The sequence below is a fragment of the Anomaloglossus baeobatrachus genome, chromosome 6, assembly GCF_048569485.1.
Source record: "Anomaloglossus baeobatrachus isolate aAnoBae1 chromosome 6, aAnoBae1.hap1, whole genome shotgun sequence".
Classification (NCBI taxonomy): Eukaryota; Metazoa; Chordata; class Amphibia; order Anura; family Aromobatidae; genus Anomaloglossus; species Anomaloglossus baeobatrachus.
The window spans coordinates 470,013,661-470,038,559 of NC_134358.1; the positions used below are offsets into that span (position 1 = coordinate 470,013,661).

Genomic DNA, 24,899 nt, shown 5'->3' on the forward strand with positions numbered 1-24,899 from the left:
ATTGGCTCCAGGGCCGGCTCCAGGTTTTTGTGGGCCCCGGGCGGAAGAGTCCCAGTGGGCCCCATCCACACGCAGACACACACACATACACAGATATGTACACGTGCATATACATATTTAAAGACAAACTCACAAAAATACATATAAAACAGACAAATCTATAGTCATATACACTGACATACATAGACACACATCATACATGCATACAGACAGACACACACTGCTCTGCTGCATACATACAGACACACACTGCTCTGCTGCATACATAGACACACACACACACACACATACTGCTCTGCTGCATACATACATATAGACAGACACACACTTACTACTCTGCTGCATACATACATATAGACAGACCCACATACTGCTCTGCTGCATACATTCATACAGACAGACACACACACACATGCAGCCTTGCGGGGCTCACACACGCGGCTCTGCAGGGCCCACACACCTTGCTCTGCGAGGCCCACACACCTTGCTCTGCAAGGCCCACACACCTTGGTCTGCGAGGCCCACACACCTTGGTCTGCGAGGCCCACACACCTTGCTCTGCGAGGCCCACACACCTTGCTCTGCGGGGCCCACACACCTTGCTTTGCGGGGTCCACACACCTTGCTCTGCGGGGCCCACACACACGGCTCTGCGGGGCCCACACACACAGCTCTGGGGGCCAGCACATACGGCTTCGGGGAGGGGAGGGGGGGGCAGGGCATACATCTCAGGGGGGAGAAGCCCATACAGTTCACCGGGGCCGATAAATCGGGGGGGAGGGCACATACATATTGAGTGGGGGGGTGTCCCACATACCGCTCAGGTAATGGTGGAGAGGAGACCTAACACAGCGCCGGAGGGAAGCGATGTGCTGGGGGTCGCTAGCTGGCACTGCGCCTCCTTCATCTGTGGGACTAAGCAGGATGCTGCGTGGTAGCTCCGCCCACAGATGAAGTTTAAACCAGGGGGACGCAGCGAACGCTGTAGTCTGCGCTCCTTAAAGGGACAGTAGCCGCAGATTCCTGCCGAGGTTTTCATTCCCTGGAACTCAGCCCAGGGGCAGCAGTACTGACAAGGCCGAGTGGGCCCACTCAGCTCTCCAGGGCCCCGGCATTTGCCCGGGTGTGCTGGGTGCCAACGCCAGCCCTGATTGGCTCCCATACAGCCCTCTAAAAAGTATAATTGCTCCCCACAGCCCTCCAAACAGTGTAGTTGGCCCCCACACAACCCTCCAATCAGTATAAGTGGTCCCCACACAACCTTACAAATAGTTTAATGAGCTCCTACAAAGACCTCCAAATAGTGTAATGGCCCACACACAACCCACCAAACAGAATAATTTACCATGCAATAGCCTTCCAAACAGTATAATTGGCTCCAACACAACCCTCCAAATAGTATAATTGTCCACTATACAGCCTTCCAAACAGCATAGATGATCACCCAATAGCCCTCCAAACAGTATCATTGGCCCCAACATAGCCCTCCAAATAGTATAATTTACTTCAACAGAGCACTCCAAACATTATAATGGTCCCTACACAGCCTTCCAAAATGTAACTAATTTAACAGCATCTAACAGCCGTACAAACAGTATAATTGTCCCCCACACAGGCATCTAAACAGTATAATGGCTCTCATATAGTCCTTCATATAGTATGATAATCCCCCCCCCCAAATAGTATGATGGTCCCCCACATAGCCATCCAAACAGTATAATGGCTCCACAAATAGCCCTCTAAATATTCTGATGGTTCCACAAATAGCTCTCTAAATGGTATGATGGCACCACAAATAGCCCTGCAAATAGTATGATGGACCACAAATATCCCTCCAAAGAGTATGATGGCCCCACAAGTAGCACGATGGCCCCACATAGCACTCCACATACTACGATGGCCCCCAGAAAGTGCTTCTTGATTTTAAAAATATCAACTCACCTTTCCTCATTCCCACGCTGTTCTGGTCTCTGCAATGTGTGGTGTGCACTGCTCTGCACAGAAGTCACAATGTAATCACGTCATCGTGCCCGTTGCACTGAAATGTCAGACGCACAGGGAGAATGATGGAAACAGGAACAGCACCTGATGCTCCTGCCCTCATAAATACATTCAACTGTATTTGCATCCAGTCAGGAGGAGGGGGGATGCTTGCATTGACACTGGTCCTCCGAGACTCATGGGCCCCATAGCAGCCGCATGTTCTGCCACTATTACCAATACTTCATTACCACTTCTAGGGAGCCCAGCAGGCCAGCAGTCTCCCAAAGGAGAAATTAAGCATTGCAAAGTACCTTTGCAAATCAATGGGTTGTCTGTGTAATGCAGAATAGGGCAGGTCCTCAGGAGCAATCACACGCCACTGTTAAACACTTACTAATTCCTGTTCCCACTCTGACTGCCTCCACTGTTAGACTCAGCAATTCAGACTGTGTGGAAGCACATATGGCTTGGAAGCATGTTGTGAAATCATGGCTGGGTAGCCCACTCCCCCCCAACCCCACATACTCTGCCATCGACTCCTGGAGTATGGGTAATGTACTAATGTTATCTTCTGCTGAGCCATGAGTACATGAAAACAAGTGTAATAAAATGTTAAAAAAAAATGTGTTGACTGGCCATTCACTAGGGCCAGTAAGCGACCAATGGCAAGCAGACTTAGTAGCTAAAAGGGGTGTACACATGTGGTCAAAATTGTTGGTAGCCCTTGTTTAATGAACAAAAAACCCACAATGGTCACAGAAATAACTTGAATCTAACAAATGTAATAGTAAATTAAAAATCTATGAAAATGAACAAATGAATGTCAGACATTGCTTTTCAACCATGCTTCCACAGAATTTTTCAAAAAATAAAACTCATGAAACAGGTCTGGACAGAAATGATGGTACCCCTGAAAACAATGTGACAAAAGGTACATGTTAAATCAAGGTGTGTCCACTAATTAGCATCACAGCTGTCTACAATCTTATAATCAGTCAGTGGGCCTGTATATAGGGCTATTAGAAAGAAAATTATAGACAAGCATATTCAAGATAAAGTTTACAAGACCATCTCCAAGCAGCTTGATGTTCCTGTGACTACAGTTGGACATATTATTCAAAAATTCAAGCTCCATGGGACTGTAGCCAATCTCCCTGGATGTGCCCGCAGGAGGAGAATTGATGAGAAATCAAAGAGACGGATAATACAAATGGTAACAAAAGAGCTTAGAAAAACTTCCAAAGAGATTAAAAGTGAACTTCAAGCTCAAGGAATATCAGTGTCAGATCGCACCACCCAACGTTGTTTGAGTCAAAGTGGACTTCATGGGAGACGGCCAAGGAGGACACCATTGTTGAAAAAAAATAAAAAAAACAGATGTTAACAATCCACAAAGCTGAAGGGATTCTGGAGAGAAAAGTGCGGTCCCGTGTCAGAAAGCTTGGTCTTAGTCACAGGTCTTGGGTCTTGCAACAGGATAATGACCCAAAACACACAGCTAAAACACCCAAGAATGGCTAAGAGAAAAACATGGCACTATTCTGAAGTGGCCTTCTATGAGCCCGGACTTAAATCCTATTGAGCATCTTTGGAAAGAGCCGAAATATGCCGTCTGGAAAAGGCAACTCTCAAACACGAGACAACTGAAGCAGTTTGCTCTTGAGGAGTCGCCAAAATACCTGTCGAGAGGTGCAGAAGTCTCACTGACAGTTACAGGAATCATTTGATTGCAGTGATTGCCTCAAAAGGTTGCGCAACAAAATATTAAGTTAAGTGGACCATCATTTCTGTCCAGGCCTATTTCATAAGTTTTATTTTTTTAAAAAGTTCTGTGGCAGCATGGTTGAAAAGCAATGTCTGACATTCATTTGTTCATTTTCATAGATTTTTAATTTATTATTACTTTTGTCAGATTCAAGTTATTTCTGAGACCATTGTAGATTTTTCTTTCATTAAACGAGGGGAACCAACAAATTTGACCACGCTGGATGTGGTCCTATTTAAATTCTTATATTTTCCTATACTTGCCTGCTATTGCAATGTATTATACACTGCTCTGTTGGGCTTACTATTAGATGGACTTATTGTGATCTGGCCCAGCTTTTGTACATTGATTACTCCTGGTTGACCTCCAGATACCTTTCTGGACTTCACCTTAAATTGTTTGATAATCTTCTGCTTCAAGACTTTTGCTCCCTTTTACAACAACTTGGCTGCTCCCTGACTATGCTACTTGATATTCATTTCTGTCAACCTCTTCCCTCAACTCGCTCAACATGCCAGCAACTATTGAGTGGACTCAACCTGGGGACTGCTAAAGGAAGGTCCATCCCAGAACAGCAGTGAAAGGCTCGATACGACAGTACACTTGATACATATTAAATGGAGAACTAAGTCTGTCTGAGTCTGTCTGTGAAAGTCCATTTTGAGTTGATGGATTCTTTACATTCACTCCAGACAAGAAATGAAGGTCTGGAATTCCATACCAGAATATATGAAAATGGCAATGGCGTCATAAGTGTAATGTCAATTAGTCACCTCACAGATCTACGCTCATTCTTCCAGAGGCCGTTTAATCAATGTATAGGAGTTAAGCACTTAAATAGTTAAGCAAAGCTGGGAAGAAAATTCGTAACATCACACTTTGCAAGCACCATTGCCATTTTATTCTAATGATCGGTGGGGTCATGGTGACCAGAATACTTCTGGTAGGACATTAATGGCCTCTTCCAGTAACAGGTCACTAATGCCTATTCTGAAACAACCAATTTAGGGAATGAAAAGAGTCATCCATTGCGCCCTTCTGTAAATTTTAGATCTGGTTTATTTTTCATTGAACTGAATTTTAAGAAAAAAATGTTTACATCATATTGTATTATTTATGCTTATTTGTGTATCAATATGGAATTTTTAAAGTTTTGCAATCTCATCATTGTACTATATTTGAAAGTTTCTAAAAACAGTTAAGGAAAGCTAGCTATGATACTTATTTGTATACAGATTTTATACAAAGATTAGAAATCTCACCCTTTTGCTGTTTTCTTCTTCTTGTGCACTTCTAAATTCATGCTCCAAGTCAATGTCATTGAAGAGCCCCACTTCTTCACAGTTTTTCAAGAAACGAGTTGGAGTTGGTGTCTGGTCTGCGAAAGAACACGTTTATAAATGTAATGATTGTAATTACGTATGTATAGACAAACCTACAGGTATATCTATCTAGACATAGACAGTATTGTAATGTGTTAAATGTAATCAATCACATGTATATAATATATATCCCACACATCTAGCTGATATATATCTTATAGCCATTTATCATGCAAATGCCAAAAGAACACTTTATTCATGGTCACATTTATAAAGCGAATGAGAAAGCATCCGTATTTACCCCATTACAGAGGTATGTTCTGTTGTGTGATAATTCAATGATCCTTTAATTGTGTTGAAATTGAATTATTTTAGGCATAATGTGGTGAGACTGTTTTATTTATTCCATAATGTGCACAGAGCCCGGTACTCCCTGGTGCATAGAGTAGGGGTTGTGAACGGTTCATAGTTGATGATATCAGAAGTGGCATTGGTAGGAGGAGGTATCAGTCAGAGAGGGCCATGATCGCTGCTTTGCTACTGACTTCACAGAGTTCAAGACTCAGAGGTGAGGTTGAAGTGCATCCATAAAAGTAAAAATGTTTGATCTTTCAAACTAATGTATGGATCGTGAGCACATGTGGGACAGTTGGACCAATGGAGAGACTGGGCAGAACTCTGGGCTGAGGCGGCCATTGAGGAACATGCTTAAGACCTGTTATGGTTTAAACATTGGATTCTCTCAAGTGAATAAACACCCTTGTATCAAATTTAAAATGCTGTGATCATTTTTCCATTGAGTGGCATCTTGAAAGGAGTAAGAGGTGACTGGAACCTGGAAAGAAGTGGAATCAGCAATAGAGCTGGTTTCCAAAGCCTGGTTTTATACCAATAGAGAATCAGATGGTCAAAATGTGGGATGTGAGCAGGGATTAAATCTACCGGTCACTACACCAAGTTATTGATGGGGGATGAGTGTAATGATGCAAGCTGCTGGCTTTCAGTCAGGTGTAAACCATGTATACGGTCATTATACTGTGATCGGCAGTTGTCACCTTGTCATTTTTATTGACAGCTCACTCTACAGAGCATCTGTGCAGAGCAAGCTGTCAATCAAAATGTTGGGGCTTGCTTAATGCCTCCGCTCAAAATGCTGGCGACTGTAGCTGCTCCAGACACAACTCTATGACTGAAAGCCAATGGCTCCAGGATGGAATAAAGTTATAGGACTGTAAGCCTATTAACCTGCAGATTAACCCTATATCTGCAAGTACATAGCGTGTGGGGACATGTCAGGTTTCACTCATCTCTGTTCATCTAGCCTGACTGACAGCTCTTCAGTGTCCCATTTACCCGCTTCTGATGAGATCTCCCACTGCTGAGTGTGAGCTGCAGCTGTCCATCAAGATGGGCCAGTAGTGAATGAATAAACTTCGACACATGAGTTCTCACTTTTTAGCTGGACTTATAAAATGCTCCTCATAATATCCGCATTATGCAGCCATTCCAACATAGATTTTGAAAGTTAATACACCATATTATGTGGTAATATATGCAGTTTGTATTGTTTTTTTTTTATTTTTCAAGAAGCAGTCAACAATCTGGATCTTCATGTTTGTGGAAAGATTGTGTCTACTATACCCGGCTATGCCAATAGACAGGGCTCGAGGTAGATAGTATTGGAATGTACTACTATAAATGAAATAATCAAGCAAGTACAACTAAAACTGTAATATTCACATGGTAATTAGTAAAAATAGTAATAAAAGGAGAAGTGTAGTCTGGGATATTTATGCAGCTCTACAGAACGACAATTCAATTTACACTTGTTTCACACAGGCTTTTTTTATATCAAATTTCCATTGAGTTATTTGCAATTTCAAACTTGCAGTAAAAAAAAAAATATATATATATATATTTATTTTTTATTTAAAATCCTTGTTTAAAAAATAACCATACTGTCACATATTATAATAAAAAAAGAAAAAACTAAAGATAAACATTGATACTCTGAAAATTTTATTTACAAGCTTGTTCGCATGCTCTCAAGCAGAAGCGCATCATTCCCTAGCCTCCCAATCTCCTGATTGCTGGGCGCGGGCTATCCTGCTTTAGCTACAGTCTAGGATAGCAGGATCCTTTTGCCGTTCGCCTGAACTGTGTCTGCTCCTGAGTCCTGATGCTGTTATCTGAGGTGGAATAGGGCAGCATTGCCCCTGTAGCACCGGAAGCATAGCGGGACATGAGAGAAGTGGCCAGAATTAAAAGCAAAACATAAAATAGCAATTTCAATAAGTTTTAGGGCAGTCAATGGTCCTAGTTATGGTGGCCTGTTCTCTTGCAATGAGCTGTAAAACAATTCAAAGGCTAATGCACTGGTGGAGATAGCCAAGAACATTGCTCGGCTATCTCCGCCAGTCCTGTAGACCTTGAATAGAGTTAATGCTTCACTGCTGCTTCATTTAAACAGGGACTTGGAAAACCTACCCTTAATTGATGGGGTCCCAATAATGGAACACATAGTGATCAGCAATAGGGATGATCGAATACCTCAAATATTCGGCTTTGCGAATATTTGCAGAATAGGTTGCCACTATTCGCGAATATTCGATGCACAATGTAAGTCTATGGGAAACCCCAATAACAACTATTCTGAACTATTCGGGCTTCCCATAGACTTACATTGCGCATCGAATATTCGCAAAGCAGCGAAATATTCGTCGGATATTCGCGAAGTTGAATATTTGAGGTATTCGATCATCCCTAATCAGCAACTTAAAACCTTCACACACAGGTCCCATATATCCACCTGCCCATCACTTGTAATATAGCTAGGTTTATTTTCAGCAAACTGTAGGTACTACTTATATTTGATTGTTTAATCAATACTTGACATAAACCATGACAAGTGACTACTATTTGGAATTTTAGCAGTATGGAGTATTCAGATCTGCAAAACATAAATTTCCATACACTACTGTGAAAACAGACGCTGATTTCTATAACAGCATCACATAAAGAATTGTATCACATCTTTACGTTTTACTGTTTTTAAAAGGGTTAAAACTGAATTCTTAAACAGTAAAGTTGCTATTTACTCTGGAAATAAATTATAACTAAATCTGCAAAACAAATGCATTCCTGCGCCTGCACCGCGATGCTGACTGTGCCGCCTGACTCTTCATCATCCAGGGTGACATGAGTATATACAGTTATTTTTCTATTTTATGAGTCAGCACCTGCAGGAGGATGTGGGGGCATTATACTCTGTGGCGGGGACTACTGTGGAGCCATCATACTATGGGGAGCTGTGGGGACAGAATACTGTGTGGAGCTGTGGCGGCCAGTTTACTCTGCTCAGAATCATACTGGATTGGGCTATCATACTATGTGTAGCCATTATACTGTATAGGGCTGTGGGGACGTCCTACTGTGGGTGGGATCATACCATATGGGGCAATCATTCAATGTATGGTGCCATAATACTGTGTGTAGGGCCGGGAGGACATTATACTGTCTGGGGACTGTGGGGCATGAGGGAGCATCATTCATTTTTAAGAACATAAGGTATTCAACACATCAAAGGGCTACATGAGACATTGCTTTTATTTATGTGGGGAGAGGGAGATCAAAAAGTGAGAATTATTACTTTCTAGAGCACTCATAGCAGAAATTAATATTTATTGGTGGTGATTTTACTATTTAAAGGGCACAAAGGCTGCATTTTACTATGTAAGGGGCAAAGTGTTGGAAATTAGTGTGTGCAACACTAAGAGGAGTACTGCACTGTTACCATACCAATAACAAGTCAATTAACAGCGACAAATACGGCAGCAACATGTTCAGAATTAAGATAAAAACAGGCTGAGGAGTTTGTACAGGTTGGGCATAGACGGGCACAGTGATGGAAATATGACAAGTCAGATTTATCTTTGTTGTAAACTCTATTGATGAGTTGCGGATGGAAGAAGTTGTCATCATAGTCTGAGCCAGATGCAAAAGTGAGCAACTCCATAATAAAGACCATCACCTATAAGTCATTATATATAAGTGTGCTGTAATCTATTATACACTGCTCAAAAAATTAAAGGGAACACCTAACTAACCAAATATAACTCCAAGTTAATCAAACTTCTGTGAAATCAAACTGTCCACTTAGCAAGCACTGATTGACAATCAATTTCACATGCTGTTGTGTAAATGGAATAGACATCAGATGGAAATGATTGGCAGTTATCAATACACACTCAATAAAGGAGTGTTTCTGCAGGTGAGGACCACAGACCACATCTCAGGACCAATGCTTTCTGGCTGATGTTTGGTCACTTTTGAATGTTGGTTGTGCTCTCACACTCGTTGTAGCATAAGATGGACTCTACAACCCACACAAGTGGCACAGGTAGTGCAGCTCATCCAGGATGGCACATCAATGCGAGCTGTGGCAAGAAGGTTTGCTGTGTCTGTCAGCGTAGTGTCCAGAAGATGGAGGCGCTACCAGGATACAGGCCAGTACACTAGGAGACGTGGAGGGGGCCGTAGGAGGGCAACAACCCAGCAGCTGGACCGCTGCCTCTTCCTTTGTGCAAGGAGGAACAGGAGGAGCACTGCCAGAGCCCTGCAAAATTACCTCCAGAAGGCCACAAATGTGCATGTGTCTGCACAAATGGTTAGAAACCGACTCCATGAGGATGGCATGAGGGCCCGATGTCCACAGATGGGGGTTGTGCTCACTGCCCAACACCGTGCAGGACGCTTGGCATTTGCTACAGAACACCAAGATTGGCAAATTCGACACTGGTGCCCTGTGCTCTTCACAGGTGAAAGCAGGTTCACACTGAGCACATGTGACAGACGTGACAGAGTCTGGAGACTCCGTGAAGAGCGATCTGCTGCCTGCAACATCCTTCAGCATGACTGGTTTGGCAGTGGGTCAGTAATGGTGTGGGGTGGCATTTCTTTGGAGGGCCGCACAGCCTCATTTTGACTTGTTTCCACTTAAACTTTGTGCGTGTCTTCAAATCCAAGCCTCCATTGGTTAAAACATTTGATTTCCATTGATGATTTTTGTGTGATTTTGTTGTCAGAACATTGAACTTTGTACAGAACAAAGTATTCAATGAGAATATTTCATTCATTCAGCTCTAGGATGTGTTATTTGAGTGTTCCCTTTAATTTTTTGAGCATTGTATAAACTGCCAGGGCCGGCGTCAGCATGCGGCATACCCGGGCAAATGCCGGGGGCCCTGAAGAGCCGGGGAGCCCACTCGGCCTCGTCAGTTCTGGTGCCCCTTGGCCGGGGCCCACTCGCCTTAGTTCTGCTGCCCCTGGGCCAAGTTCCGGGGACCGCAGTCCTCGGCAGGAATCTGCGGCGCTGTCCCTTTAAGGCGTGCAGACTTCCTGGTTTGACTTTCATCTGTGGGCGGAGCTACCGCCCGGCGTCCTGCTCAGTACCACAGATGAAAGAGTTGCAGTGCCAGCCAGCGACCCACAGCACAGCTCTTCTCTCCGGCGCTGTGTGGGCCCCCTCTCCACCATGACCTGAGCGGTATGTGTCCTCCCCGCCCCCTGATTTATGGGCCCTGGTGAGCTGTATGGGCTTCTCACCCCCTAGGTGTATGCCCTGCTCCCCGATGCCGTATGTGCTGGCCCCCGGAGCTGTGTGTGTGGACCCGCCCAGAGCCACGTGTGTGTCTGTATGTATGCAGCAAAGCTATGTGTGTATGTATGTAGCAGAGCTGTGTATGTATGTAGCAGAGCTATGTGTGTATGTAGCAGAGCTATGTGTGTATGTATGTAGCAGAGCTATGTGTGTATGTATGTAGCAGAGCTATGTATGTATGTAGCAGAGCTATGTGTGTATGTATGTAGCGAAGCTATGTGTGTGTGTATGTAGCAGAGCTATGTGTGTGTGTGTAGCAGAGCTATGTGTGTGTGTATGTATGTAGCAGAGCTATGTGTGTATGTATGTAGCAGAGCTATGTGTGTATGTAGCAGAGCTATGTGTATGTATGTAGCAGAGCTATGTGTGTAGGTATGTATGTAGCAGAGCTATGTGTGTATGTAGCAGAGCTATGTATGTATGTAGCAGAGCTATGTGTGTATGTATGTAGCAGAGCTATGTGTGTATGTATGAAGCAAAGCTATGTGTGTGTGTATGTATGTAGCAGAGCTATGTGTGTATGTATGTAGCAGAGCTATGTGTGTATGTAGCAGAGCTATGTGTGTATGTATGTAGCAGAGCTATGTGTGTATGTAGCAGAGCTATGTGTGTATGTATGAAGCAAAGCTATGTGTGTGCGTATGTATGTAGCAGAGCTATGTATGTATGTATGTAGCAGAGCTATGTGTGTATGTATGTAGCAGAGCTATGTATGTATGTAGCAGAGCTATGTGTGTATGTAAGTAGCAGAGCTATGTGTGTGTGTATGTAGCAGAGCTATGTATGTATGTATGTAGCAGAGCTATGTGTGTATGTAGCAGAGCTATGTGTGTATGTATGTAGCAGAGCTATGTGTGTATGTATGTAGCAGAGCTATGTGTGTGTATGTATGTAGCAGAGCTATGTATGTATGTATGTAGCAGAGCTATGTGTGTATGTATGTAGCAGAGCTATGTGTGTATACAGCAGAGCTATGTGTGTGTGTGTGTATGTAGCAGAGCTATGTGTGTATGTATGTAGCAGAGCTATGTGTGTGTGTATGTAGCAGAGCTATGTATGTATGTATGTAGCAGAGCTATGTGTGTATGTATGTAGCAGAGCTATGTATGTATGTAGCAGAGCTATGTGTGTATGTATGTAGCAGAGCTATGTGTGTGTGTATGTATGTAGCAGAGCTATGTGTGTGTATGTATGTAGTAGAGCTATGTATGTATGTATGTAGCAGAGCTATGTGTGTATGTATGTAGCAGAGCTATGTGTGTGTGTATGTATGTAGCAGAGCTATGTGTGTGTATGTAGCAGAGCTATGTATGTATGTATGTAGCAGAGCTATGTGTGTATGTATGTAGCAGAGCTATGTATGTATGTAGCAGAGCTATGTGTGTATGTATGTAGCAGAGCTATGTGTGTGTGTATGTATGTAGCAGAGCTATGTGTGTGTATGTATGTAGTAGAGCTATGTATGTATGTATGTAGCAGAGCTATGTGTGTATGTATGTAGCAGAGCTATATGTGTGTGTATGTATGTAGCAGAGCTATGTGTGTGTGTATGTAGCAGAGCTATGTGTGTGTGTGTATGTATGTAGCAGAGCTATATGTGTGTGTATGTATGTAGCAGAGCTATGTGTGTGTGTATGTAGCAGAGCTATGTGTGTGTGTGTATGTATGTAGCAGAGCTATGTGTGTATGTATGTAGCAGAGCTATGTGTGTATGTAGCAGAGCTATGTGTGTATGTATGTAGCAGAGCTATGTGTGTATGTATGTATGTAGCAGAGCTATGTGTGTATGTAGCAGAGCTATGTATGTAGCAGAGCTATGTGTGTATGTATGTAGCAGAGCTATGTGTGTATGTATGTAGCAAAGCTATGTGTGTGTGTATGTATGTAGCAGAGCTATGTGTGTATGTATGTAGCAGAGCTATGTGTGTATGTAGCAGAGCTATGTGTGTATGTATGTAGCAGAGCTATGTGTGTATGTATGTAGCAGAGCTATGTGTGTGTGTATGTATGTAGCAGAGCTATGTATGTATGTATCAGAGCTATGTATGTATGTATGTAGGAGAGCTATGTGTGTATGTATGTAGCAGAGCTATGTATGTATGTAGAAGAGCTATGTGTGTGTATGTATGTAGCAGAGCTATGTATGTATGTATGTATGTAGCAGAGCTATGTGTGTATGTATGTAGCAGAGCTATGTATGTATGTAGCAGAGCTATGTGTGTATGTATGTAGCAGAGCTATGTGTGTGTGTGTATGTAGCAGAGCTATGTCTGTATGTAGCAGAGCTATGTGTGTGTATGTATGTAGCAGAGCTATGTGTGTATGTAGCAGAGCTGTGTATGTATGTATGTATCCAGCAGAGTTGTGCTGTGTGTGTCTGTATGCATGTATGATGTGTATCTATGTATGTCAGTGTATATGACTGTATAGATGTGTCAGTTCTATATGTATTTTTGTGAGTTTGTCTTTAAATATGTATATGTATGTGTACGTATGTGTGTGTCTGCGTGTGGATGGGGCCCACTGGGACTCTTCCGCCCGGGGCCCACAAAAACCTGGAGCCGGCCCTGTAAACTGCAGTACTGGTATCTACCGCTATATGGTCACTGTCTGTAGAATCATTCTGGGTTTTTGTATAATAATTTTTTTCCGGTTACAGCGTGGTCATCTGCTTAGGTTCCCCTATTCCCATTATGACTGGGGTGCGCTACTATGGTTGTAAACATGGTTAACTATATTAGAGGCACACTCAGATGTGTTTTGCTACCCCTCCGCCCATACCTGTGCTGAACACATAGCTATGCTCCTGCTCTGTACCTTTAATATGTATAGCTACATCACTGGGCAACATTACACTGTGAATGCTATCAGAAATCTCTATGTTCTCCATCTATTGCTGAAAAAATCCAACATCACCTGTGCTCACTCTTTTTCTGCTACTTGTCTACGACTCTAATGAGTGCAATTCCACCTTACTGATTGATAAAAGATTAGCACTGTGAACCATTCTGGGATACATTTCTACATCGTGTGTTACCTGACAGCAGGTTATCATTCTTTATTGAAGGAAACTTCAAGGTCATTTCATGCTTGTGTCTGTGAATCATCAGGTGATCCTCAGTGGGGAATCGCTGTAACACAGAAAACATACAGGTGTAAGAAATCCCTGGTAAAGGGTATCACTACAACACAAACTGAGCTGTAAAAGTAACAGGATCCATTAAAGACATCTATGGGATGAATAAGTAACTAGACATTACTTAGAATGAGAGTTCATTCACATGACAATACTTTAAGAGATCCTGTCACCTGTCCTGTCAGATCGCTTTCAGTAAATACTTGTATAACCCATAAAATGATATTCTCTCTTTTAACAAATTAATAACCGAGTTACCATTCCCAGTGTAGATGAGGTATATCCCTATTATGTCCACACTAATTGTCCGCGCCTGCAACTAGTAACACCCAGTTGTCAATGAATTCATACATTTGCAGGAAGGATAACAGTCAAACAAAATATAACAGTTTTAGGAAAAGATGCGGCATAGAGACAACTGAATTAATTCAATACAAATCAAAATCATGTAGAATTTTAGGAAACTCACCAGTCCAAATGTAGCGCCCCTGAAGCCCTCAGGGTGCTACAAGGTTCTGCAGCCCCACCAGGATGCAGGGCCTACCCCCTTAGGGACCCAGAACCACAGTGCAGGTAACACCAAAAACCCAGGTAATCCCAGTTTTCCCCAACAATCCCCCATACAATGGTACTCAGCTAGGGTGGGACCATGGATGGCCACCTAGAGGTGGAGCCACTCCAGTCCACTAGTTGACCAGGTGGGAGGTACAGACTGTGGACAGAGAGAACACAGGAAGTCTGTAGTCAGTCTAAGTCGGAAGGAGAACAGTAGTGAAAGTGTGAGGCAGTGAAGGTGAAGGGTGTGACTGAGCAATGTACTGACTCGGGTTGACAGTGACCTGGTACCCAGAAGAGGTGGTTGCCGGTGGAGTACGGTGGAGTACTCCCGGAACTATGCACCGACGGGGTACAGGACCCTAGGACAGGAAAGAGCTTCAAGCCGACCTGTTAACACCTGCATAGCAAAAGGGGACCATCAAGGACCTTGCTGACCCTAAAGAATCCGAAGACTCAGTAGCAAAGGGAGAACTGGGGACAGGACCAGAGACTTCAACCCCACAGGGTTCACGCTATCGTCAGGCGGACAGTGGTGGACAAACCACAGACCGGGGACCCCCAGTGTTCCATACCACGGGGACCCACTTACCAGAGACTGGTGCTGGGGAAGAAGGTACTAGAGAACCAGACTGGCACTGGGATGAAGGGGACCTGGTGGTGAAACCAGCCAGCCTCGGGCAACCAGTTAACACCCGAAAAGTGAGTAAACCAGTTGCACTGAATACCTGTCTGGACTCCTTCTTCCGACGTCCACCGCACCATACACCCGCTGGGGCAATACCCTACTTGCAGAGGGACTACCATACTAGCTGCTCATACCATCAGCCCCAGTAAGGACATTCTGCAGCGGCGGCTCCCTACACTTAGCTGCAACACTGCAAGTGGTGTCACGAATAACTTTATTCACAAATCCCCTGTAAATGTCCCCCATTACAAAAAAAGGACCCAGGTCATAGAAACGGGCGACGGCCACCACGGTGACATTCCAATAGAGACACTGCCCGGGACCGAGTTTCCCATATTCCTGGGTGCTACAACCATTTTTCCTGGCATCACGATCAGGATTGAACTGGACCCGGTCAAACCGGGTGATGTGTGTCTTTAAAACTGTATTATGCGGACTGAACGTTATTGTTTTTTAAAAAAAAAAACTGCTGCCGTTTTGCTGTGAAAAACAACTGCACCACAGCAGACTAAAAGGCGCGAAAAGAAATCCCTGCCCCCTGGGAGTATCCGGAATGTAAAACGAAACCGGAAGCAGGTAGCCAGAGGCCCTGCACAAGAATGCCTCCAGGATTGTTACTGACTCCACGACCGTGATATTTCCAATAGAGACACTGTCCGGGACCAAGTACCCCATATCCCTGGGTGCAACACCAGCAAATTAGACTAATCTGTAATTCAATTCTCTTGGACTCATTTTACACATTGCAGAAGATTGCATCAGGAACAGAAGGCTTATATGAACTCAAGCATGGCCTCCTATCTTTACCATAATGCCTTACAGCTATCACATCACAAGAAATAGTGAAGCCAATCAAGAGGTATTATCTTAACTTGTAAGAAATAGTGATGGGCAGTAGGGCTCTTTTTGGTGATCTGGTTTGGTTTGGATGGGTGGTGTTTCACCTGCTGAACACTGTCATTTTACGCCCAATGAAAGCCATTCAGAGAGTTTAGCATCTCTCAAAAAAAGATGGCTCCCACCATTCCCAGCTTTGTCTCAGATCAATTGGGAATGACCCATCACTACTAATAAAAAGAGCAGCAAATGTGAGAGGACATCAGAGCTCACGACTTTTGCTGCTAGGTGATACTACACTTTTACTGCCAATGGCGTTGAGGAATGCAGGCTCAGTTCTGTTTAACATTAGTCCGGCTTTGACTTGTCGTCTCCCCAGATAGGCAGTCTCTTTTTCAGGCCAAGTTCACATGTCCATTAATCTTCCATTTGAAACTGATCCACAAAGCAAAAAAACTGGATCAGATTCAAACTGATGAAGAGTTGATGCACTTCGTTTTGACTTCACTGGTTTAGCAAACTAATCCAGTAACAATAAATTTTTGCAGCCAAACAGAAAAGTGTTGTAGAAGTCCTATGAAGAGCTGTCATGCTACCACAAACAAAGCTACAAAACAGTATGTCTGTCCGAAAAGTATGGATCAACTGAAATTGGTGGTTGATCAAATGCAAGACCCAGGTGATCATGACGTATCGTAACACCGCTCAAGTCCAAGCCACTACAGAAAGTCCTTTGTTCATTCCCGAACATAAGCTAAATCTACTTGATTTATGTTTTTCAGGTGAATATAAAAATGTTTCACTTTTAAGGAAGGTTGTCACCCACAGTTCCGGATTTGCCCACATTGGTCTGATTCTGAGAGGCAGCATGTGAGAGTCATCATTTCCCTCCTGAAGGGAGAGCCCCAAGCTTAAGCCTGTGCTCTACCTCCTTATCTTCCAGAGCTTTCCACAGTGAACTTTTTCTTTTAGGCCCCTTGCCTCCCTTATGATGAGTGTGACCATGCATAGTTAGCACTCAGGACAGAAATACTGTAACATGTTTCAGCACTGGGACATAGACTCCCAATGAAAACCAGGCCTTTTGCCAACAATTTCATACTGGACTTTCTAACCAACTCAAGAACATGGTACTACAATTGTCTTCTCCTGAGTCCCTTGATCGGCAGTTGCAAGAACACAGACAAGCACGAGGGTGATGTTGTATTCTGCAACTCTGAATGTCATCTCAAATATATTCTTCATTGGTGAATTTGTCAAAAGCTTTACCCAGTGGTTTACCTGAAATATTTAGAAATTTTGCTGATGTATTTTCTGTGTCTGAATCTGAAAAACTACCTCCACATAGAATATATGATTGCTACCAAATTGTCATGGGGTATGTAAAGAAAGAACAGGGGCCCCTAAACTGGTCCGCAGACTCAAGACCCTGCGCTATTCCTTATCTCGGAGGTAGGTTTGATGGTAGCCAGGTCCAAGCCCCCAGCATGACCCTGACTCCTGTCTGAGTCCTGATTTTACTCCCCCTCTCCACCACCCTTGGGGCAAGCCAGAAAACAAAATAACAAAACCCCACAGAAACAACATAGACAAGGTAGAACAAAACTCGTATGCACCACACTCAAACACAAAGGAGAGGCAATATGTGCAGACTTAAGCCTGCTTTACACGGTACGATCTATCGTGCAATTTCACGATCGATCGTACCCGCCCCTGTCGTTTGTGCGTCACGGGCAATTAGTTGCCCGTGGCGCACAAAGTTGTTAACCCCCGTCACACGCACTTACCTGCTGTGTGACGTCGCTGTGGGCAGCGAACATCCTCTTCCTGAAGGGGGAGGGACGTTCGGCGTCACAGCGACGTCACACAGCGGCTGGCCAATAGAAGCGGAGGGGCAGAGATGAGCGGGACGTAAACATCCCGCCCACCTCCTTCCTTCCGCATAGCTGGCTGGTGCCGCGGGACAGAGGTAAGCTGCTGTTCATCGTTCCCGGGGTGTCACACGGAGCGGCCTGTGCTACCACGGGAACGATGAGCAACCGGCGCCATTTTAATTAAACGAGATTATGAAACCGTGAGACGAGTACACAACTCACGATTTATAAGCGATACTAAGTCGCTCGGAGGTGTCACACAGTCCAACGTCGCAAGCGATGCCGGATGTACGTCACAAAAAACGATAGATCGTCTCGTGTAAAGCACCCTTTACAGTCACATACCGACTTGTGGTCATGCGTTGCTTCTCCCATAAAAATTTAGTATGCACATGACCGTAAGTATGCATATAGCATGAATATTGTTACGTGACTACCCACTCACGAAGTATGCAGTCAATATAGGGGAATTGTGATTGTGTGCCCATTGCACACTTTCACGATTCGGCAGTCTGCTGTCAAATAGACTACAGACATAATTTCAAACCAGAAAACTCCTTTAAAGATGTTATCTAAGGCTAGGTTCACATTTCCGCCAATTTGTATCAGTCACAATCCGCGACTCTGGTAAACAACGGAATCCGTTTGGCGGATTCCGTTGTTCCCATAGACTTGTATGAGCGGCAGATTGTGACTGATGACGCTGCGTTGCATCCTACGCCCGACTGATCAGTCGTGGAACGACTGACCGCCGGGCGGCAGGAACACAGCTTGTAACGTTTTTTGCTTATTTACCCGATATTTACCCTGGCTACGTGTGCAGGAAGCCCGACACTTCCCCGCTCGGCTCCGCCCCCTCCTGCACTTCGTATGTACACACACACACACAGACACTCACCTGTCCCCAGGCATGCAGTCCCCGGCACTGACGTCCTTAGTGCCATGGCCCCGCTCGGCTCCACCCACCCCACACTCCGCCCCCCGCACACATTCTTGGAGGCTGAACAATCAGCTGATCACCTGGCGGCCGGCTGCTGTGAGCGATCGGCTGATCACCTGGCGGCCGGCTGCTGTAAGCGATCAGCTGATCACCTGGCGGCCGGCAGCTGTGAGTGATCGCTCTCATTAGCCGGTCGCCGGGAGATCATCTGTTCGCTCTCAAAAGCCGGCCGGCTATTGTGAACGATCAGCTGATTGTTCTCTCTTTTACAACGGAGTCCGACAATGAATTCTAATTCTTGTCATCCGTTGTACAACGCATCAGTCACAAGTGTCAAGCAACGCATGTGACTGATGCAAAACAACGGAAATGTGAACCTAGCCTTATACATATAACCCTTGCCAAAATACATATGCCCAAAATAGGGGATCTCTCACATAGAACTCTCCTCTATGAGATACTGTATAAGTATTACTCCAGTTCTGCTTGACTTGACCAGGTTATTCCTCCTAGAAATTTATGAGCAAATTGGCAACTAGGTGTTACCAATAGAACATCTATTTCCTTAGCAAAATAAGTTGCTTGAGGTGAAGGTGTGGTAATATGAACCGTGGTGATAACCCTGGCAGGAGACTCAAGGAACAAGGCAAAAGTCCTAAGGCATGTGCCCATGATGCTTGACACCCCTGAGGTTATGTATAGCTAAAAAGACTAATCACACCATCAGGATGCTTTCTGATAGCTTACATGAAGAGGACATTGTGAGCAGCTTACTCTTCTTTCCTCAAACAGAACACGTGCCCAAGCTTGTACTGTATGTATATATGCTGTTTGGGAGACAAAGCTGTAGGCGCAATGAGTGTTCAGTTGACAACTATTTTTATGAATTTGAGCAGCTAACAACTTAAAAATTACAAGCATTCACTAAAAACGATGGCGACTCACTGAATATAATGAGTGCCCAATAGATGCCTATTAAGAAGAGATCTTCATAGCAACTAACTGTTGATCACACTTACACTTAAAAATGGTGGTGGAAAGGAAAGGGGGATTGGAGCAGGTGCGCTATATTTACCGAATCACCGATGTGGCTATACGCTCCCACGGCTCCTTCACTTTCCAGACCTCTCATTACCGTCATGACATATTCACTGCTTTCATCTGTGATTGGTTGCAGTCAGACGCGCCCCCAGCCTGTGTCGCATCTGAATGCAATCAATCACAGACCCGGTGTGCGGTTCTATTGTTCAGAGAATGAATGAGCTGCACGTTCAGCGGTAACCTCACTCAGGCTATTTATGGTCACAGCTGTGACCGGAAATCAACTGAGTGAAGTGACTAGTGATCACGCGGCTCATTCATTCTCTGGAGTCCACAGCAGGCAGTCAAGTTCTATTGCCATTCGCTGTGATCTTCAGATGTAGCAGAGTTGAATCGTCGTGGTACCTTGTGTGGATTACGTCGGACCTGCAGTGATGTGATAATGGGGTTAATAAAGTGGTGAAAGAGGGTGCTTTTTGTATTTTATTTCAAATGAAGGATTTTTTCGGTGTTTGTGTTTATTTCTTTTCACTTATTACAGACTTGTGATGGGAGGTGTCTCATAGACGCCTGCCATTACCAATCTAGGGCTTAGTTGTAGCTATTAGCTGCGATTAACCCCTGATATTACCCCGATTGCCACGGCACCAGGGCAATCAGTAAGAGCGTAGTAAAGTGCTGGGATTGTCGCATCTAATGGATGCAACAAACCTGGGCGGCTGCAGGCTGTTATTTTTAGGCTGGGTCCCCCCACCTTGAGAATAACAGCTCCCAGCTGTGGGCTTTATCAGGGCTTGGTATCAAATTTAGGAGAACCGCAAGCTGTTTTTTTTTTGTTTGTTTTTTAATTATTTATTTAAATAATTAAAATTACAGTATGGGGTCCCTCTTATTTTGATACACAGCCAAAATAAGCACACAGCTGGGGGCTGCAGCCAATAGCCATAGGCTTTATCTTTGCTGGGCATCATAATACACTACCTCAATGTTTTTATTTATTTATGATATGATATTTATGTACAATAGACCCGCAGATCGGGTCTGTGATTGGTTGCAGTCAGACGCTTTCACACAGGCTGGAGGCGCCAACCAATCACAGACTCCAGTGGGGGGGAAGCAGTGAATATGCATGAGGCTAATGAGCAGCACCAGAAATAGGAGGGGTTGCAGGAGTAGATACAGTTGAGCCTAGAATGTATTGGCTCCTTCCAGGTTAGTGGGCATGGCCAGCTGGGTTAGTGGGCGTGACCAGCTTGGTTAGTGAGCTTGGCAATGTTTTCTCCTTTCCACTACAATCATGCTTCGCCCCCTGTCTCCCCCCCATGTGATAGGGGTCTGTTGAATGACGTCATACCTGGAAGGAGCCCATACACACTAGCATCTACTGAGCAGGTACAGTGACGCTGGAGACTGGTATAGGGTGCTTGATTTACTTTTTTTTTTTTAACTTTACTTTTGGACCCCTTCTGGTCTGTACATCACAGAAGTGCAAAAAAACGCTGTAAAAACGCCACAAAAAAACGCACCAAAAACTGTACTAAAACCGCAGATGCAGATGACTTCCCATAGACATCCTGCCACAAGATCATGGTCAGGTTTTGGTCAGGAAAAAAACGCCCTGTGTGAAAGTATCCTAATGCGGGAGTCACACGAAGCGATGTATCGTACGATAGATCGTCGGGGTCACAGTTTTCGTGACGCACATCCGGCTTCGTTGGCGACGTCGTCCTGTGTGACACCTACGAGCGATCGCAAATCGATGAGAAATTGGGTATCGTGTACTCCTTGTTTATTTTAAAAAAATCGTTTATTTTACATTGCGCAGGTTGTTAATCATAGGGGTAGCACACATCGCACTGTGTGACACCCCAGGAACGATGAAAAAAGCTTACCTGCGTCCCGCGGCACCCGCCGGCTATGCGGAAGGAAGGAGGTGGGCGGGATGTTTACGTCCCGCTCATCTCCGCCATTCCGCTTCTATTGGCCGTCCGCTGTGTAACGTCGCTGTGACGCCGAACGTCCCACCCCCTTCAGAAAGTGTATGTTCGCTGCCCACAGCGATGTCGCTCAGCAGGTAAGTACGTGTGACGAGGGTTAAACGACTTTGTGCGACACGGGCAGCGATTTGCCCGTGACGCACAAATGATGGGGGCGGGTGCGATCGCACGATAGATCGTACCGTTTGAAGCCCACATTAGACCCGCTGATACAGCGTATCTGCGAGTCCATCCGTCACTAGGTTGAAAAACCATGGCAAAAGTGCTGAAAAGAATTGACATGTTCATTCTTTTCATAACGCAGCAAAACCAGAGGTGGTTCACAAAACCGTCAGGAAAATTCTGGAGGTGATTTGTGTTTGTGCATGAGATTTCATTCAGAAATCTCAAAGATTTTGCTGGGACTGTAATAAGGAGCGTTTTATTAGCATGGATTTACATAAAACAAATCCATAGCTAAAAAAAACGCTGCAAAAATGCCCTGTGTGAACATAGCCTAAAGGAGTTTTTCCCTACTAGGTTGTTGATGATCTATACTAGGGATAGGTCTTTAAAATCAGATCAGTGGGGGTCCAATAACTGGTATCCCCCCTGATTAGCTGGTACCACCAGCTCTAAAAATGGACAAATGTAAGCAATGGAGGTGAAGACCACCACATTGTCACAAATGTATAGGAGCTAATCTATAATACCCGGCAGCAGCCACTAGACAGTATAGTATGCTGTTCCGCCAGAGCCGTGCATACATACGGATGCCTTCCAATGCTGCTAACAGCTGATTAGAAGGGGTACCACCATAATCTGTATAGTATAAGACCACTATACAGATTGATGGAGCTGTGCAGGTCCGCACCAGAGTAGTTACAGCTGGTGACAGCACCGAGACACCTGATCGGTGTTGCTCCCTTACCGATCAGACATTGATGACTTATCCTGGGATAGGTGATAAATGTTAAAGTCCTGGACAACACTTTTAAGTCATCACTCCAGCATTTTTTTTTTTATTTCTTCACTGGAATAGTGCTTTAAACCCATGTCATCTGCCCCAGGTCTTATACTTATGTGCCGCCCCCGTGCCAGCAGCCGCCGCTGCTCGGGCCCGGACCTTCTATGGGGGGGTGGCTCGAGGGTCTCCGGGCTTGGGGGTCTCGCGGACATGCTGAAAAAAAAGGGGGGACGTAGATGTACGGGCTAAGCCGTAGTGAGTTCGTGACACCACCCACGGTGTGTTGAGATGGGACACCACCGCTGCTGTTATGGGGCACCCGGGGGAGATGTTGTGCAGCAAGTTGTTAACCCCTCTGTGGGCAGGGATGGTGTCCCAGGACCCGATGTCAGAGTGCAGGGGATGGCGACCGCAGGTGGGGTGTTGGTGTACTCACTGTTCGTAAAACACACAAGTCTCTGGTAAACCAAGGTGATGGTGGCCGGTGCCGTGGCCGGTTGCGTTCAGGTCCCCCACCCAGCTGGTGGTCTCTATCCTTTTCCTGCACTGCTTTGTGTAAGGTGGACTTTCCTAGTGTGAAACTCAGGTGTCCGCTCCCGGCTGGATGTGGCCTAAGGAGCCGTGCCCGCAGATGCTGGCCCATGGGATCGATGGGCCCTGGCGGTGACCTCTTATTCCTAATCGGTGAGCTGTTGTCTTCTATGAGGGACTTTGGGTAGAACAGGACCTCTAGTCCTGGCCTCAATCGGTTAATTAACCAGTGCTTCTTGGTTTCGGTCCTGGCTTCAGGGTTCGAGTACCCCCCTTTGGGCAATGGTTTCCGGGTCGGGTCCCCTTCTCGGTATCGGCGGCTACAACCCTGTCCCGGTCCACTTCGGTTCTGTCGAGCCATCTTCCCGTCTCCTGCTAACGGAGACCACCGTCTGCCTCCTCCTAGCCAGGGCACCAGGGCTCCTACCCTGGTACCTGTCAGTTCAGCTTCAGGCCTGACACACAGGCCTGAGCTCCACTCACTCCAAACAGGACTTCAACACCAACTAAAACTGACTGTTTTCCCGCCCCGGGCTGTCTAGACCCCTGGGTGGGCGTGCCCAACTGCCTGGTCACACCCACTGGTGTGTCTATCTGTCCCTAAGGGGGGGTGACTAGGGTTTTCTGGTTGGCTGATGTTTCCCAATGAGGGAAGGTGTTATGTGGGGGCCTAACTGTGACTACCTGGTTTTGCCAGGGTGTCACACTTACCCTCATCAATTTCACCTTTTTTCAACGCCACTCTGGTCCCGCAACGCCATCTTATGGCTGTAACTTCTGACTGGCTGGAAGTCATAAGTTACATCACAAGCTCTCATTATAAGTCTATGAGAGCCAAAAAAAAGGTCAGAACAAGGTTATCATAGAGTTGTATTGATTTGTGACCTCCAGTACGCTCCATGAAATACCAGAGCTGCTGGTAGGTCACAAAGTGCCAGAAACTACTGAGAGCGATGCTGAAAACAGAGGACGATGCCGGAGGGTGAGTATAAGACAGTGGCAGGGACAACCCAACTCCAGCGGTGAAATAAACAAAAAACAACTCCAGCGGTGAAATAAAAAACGCTGGAGTGGTGCTATAAGGATAAGGCGGGCTTTGCACACTACGACATCGCAGCCCGATGCTGCGATGCCGAGTGCGATAGTGCCCGCCCCCGTCGCAGCAGCGATATGTGGTGATAGCTGGCGTAGCGAAAGTTATCGCTACGCCAGCTTCACACACACACTCACCTGCCGTGCGACGTCCCTGTGGCCGGCGACCCGCCTCCTTGTTAAGGGGGCGGGTCGTGCGGCGTCACTGTGACGTCACACGGCAGGCGGCCAATCAGAGCGGAGGGGCGGAGATGAGCAGGATGTAAACATCCTGCCCACCTCCTTCCTTCCGCATATCCTACGGAAGCCGCAGTGAGGCCGGTAGGAGACGTTCCTCGCTCCTGCGACTTCACACACAGCGATGTGTGCTGCCGCAGGAGCGGGGAACAACATCGGACCGTCGCGTCAGCGTAATCATGGATTACGCCGACGCTGCACCGATGATACGATTACGACGCTTTTGCGCTCGTTAATCGTATCATCCAGCCTTTACACACTGCGATGTCGCATGCGATGCCGGAAGTGCGTCATTT

The 24,899-nt window shown here is 45.4% G+C and overlaps 1 protein-coding gene across 3 annotated transcripts in view; it reads right to left on the reverse strand.

Moving 5' to 3' along the window:
- The window catches only part of CREB5 (cAMP responsive element binding protein 5), a 686,421-nt gene that overhangs the window by 524,536 nt on the left and 136,986 nt on the right, over positions 1-24,899 (reverse strand). For all 3 annotated transcript variants that reach the window (XM_075315324.1, XM_075315323.1, XM_075315326.1), the window contains exons 3-4: positions 13,767-13,860; positions 5,011-5,126 (exon numbers count right to left, since the gene is read on the reverse strand). In XM_075315324.1, coding sequence (XP_075171439.1) covers positions 5,011-5,126; positions 13,767-13,860 — 210 coding nt within the window. The remainder of the gene's footprint in view (positions 1-5,010; positions 5,127-13,766; positions 13,861-24,899) is intronic.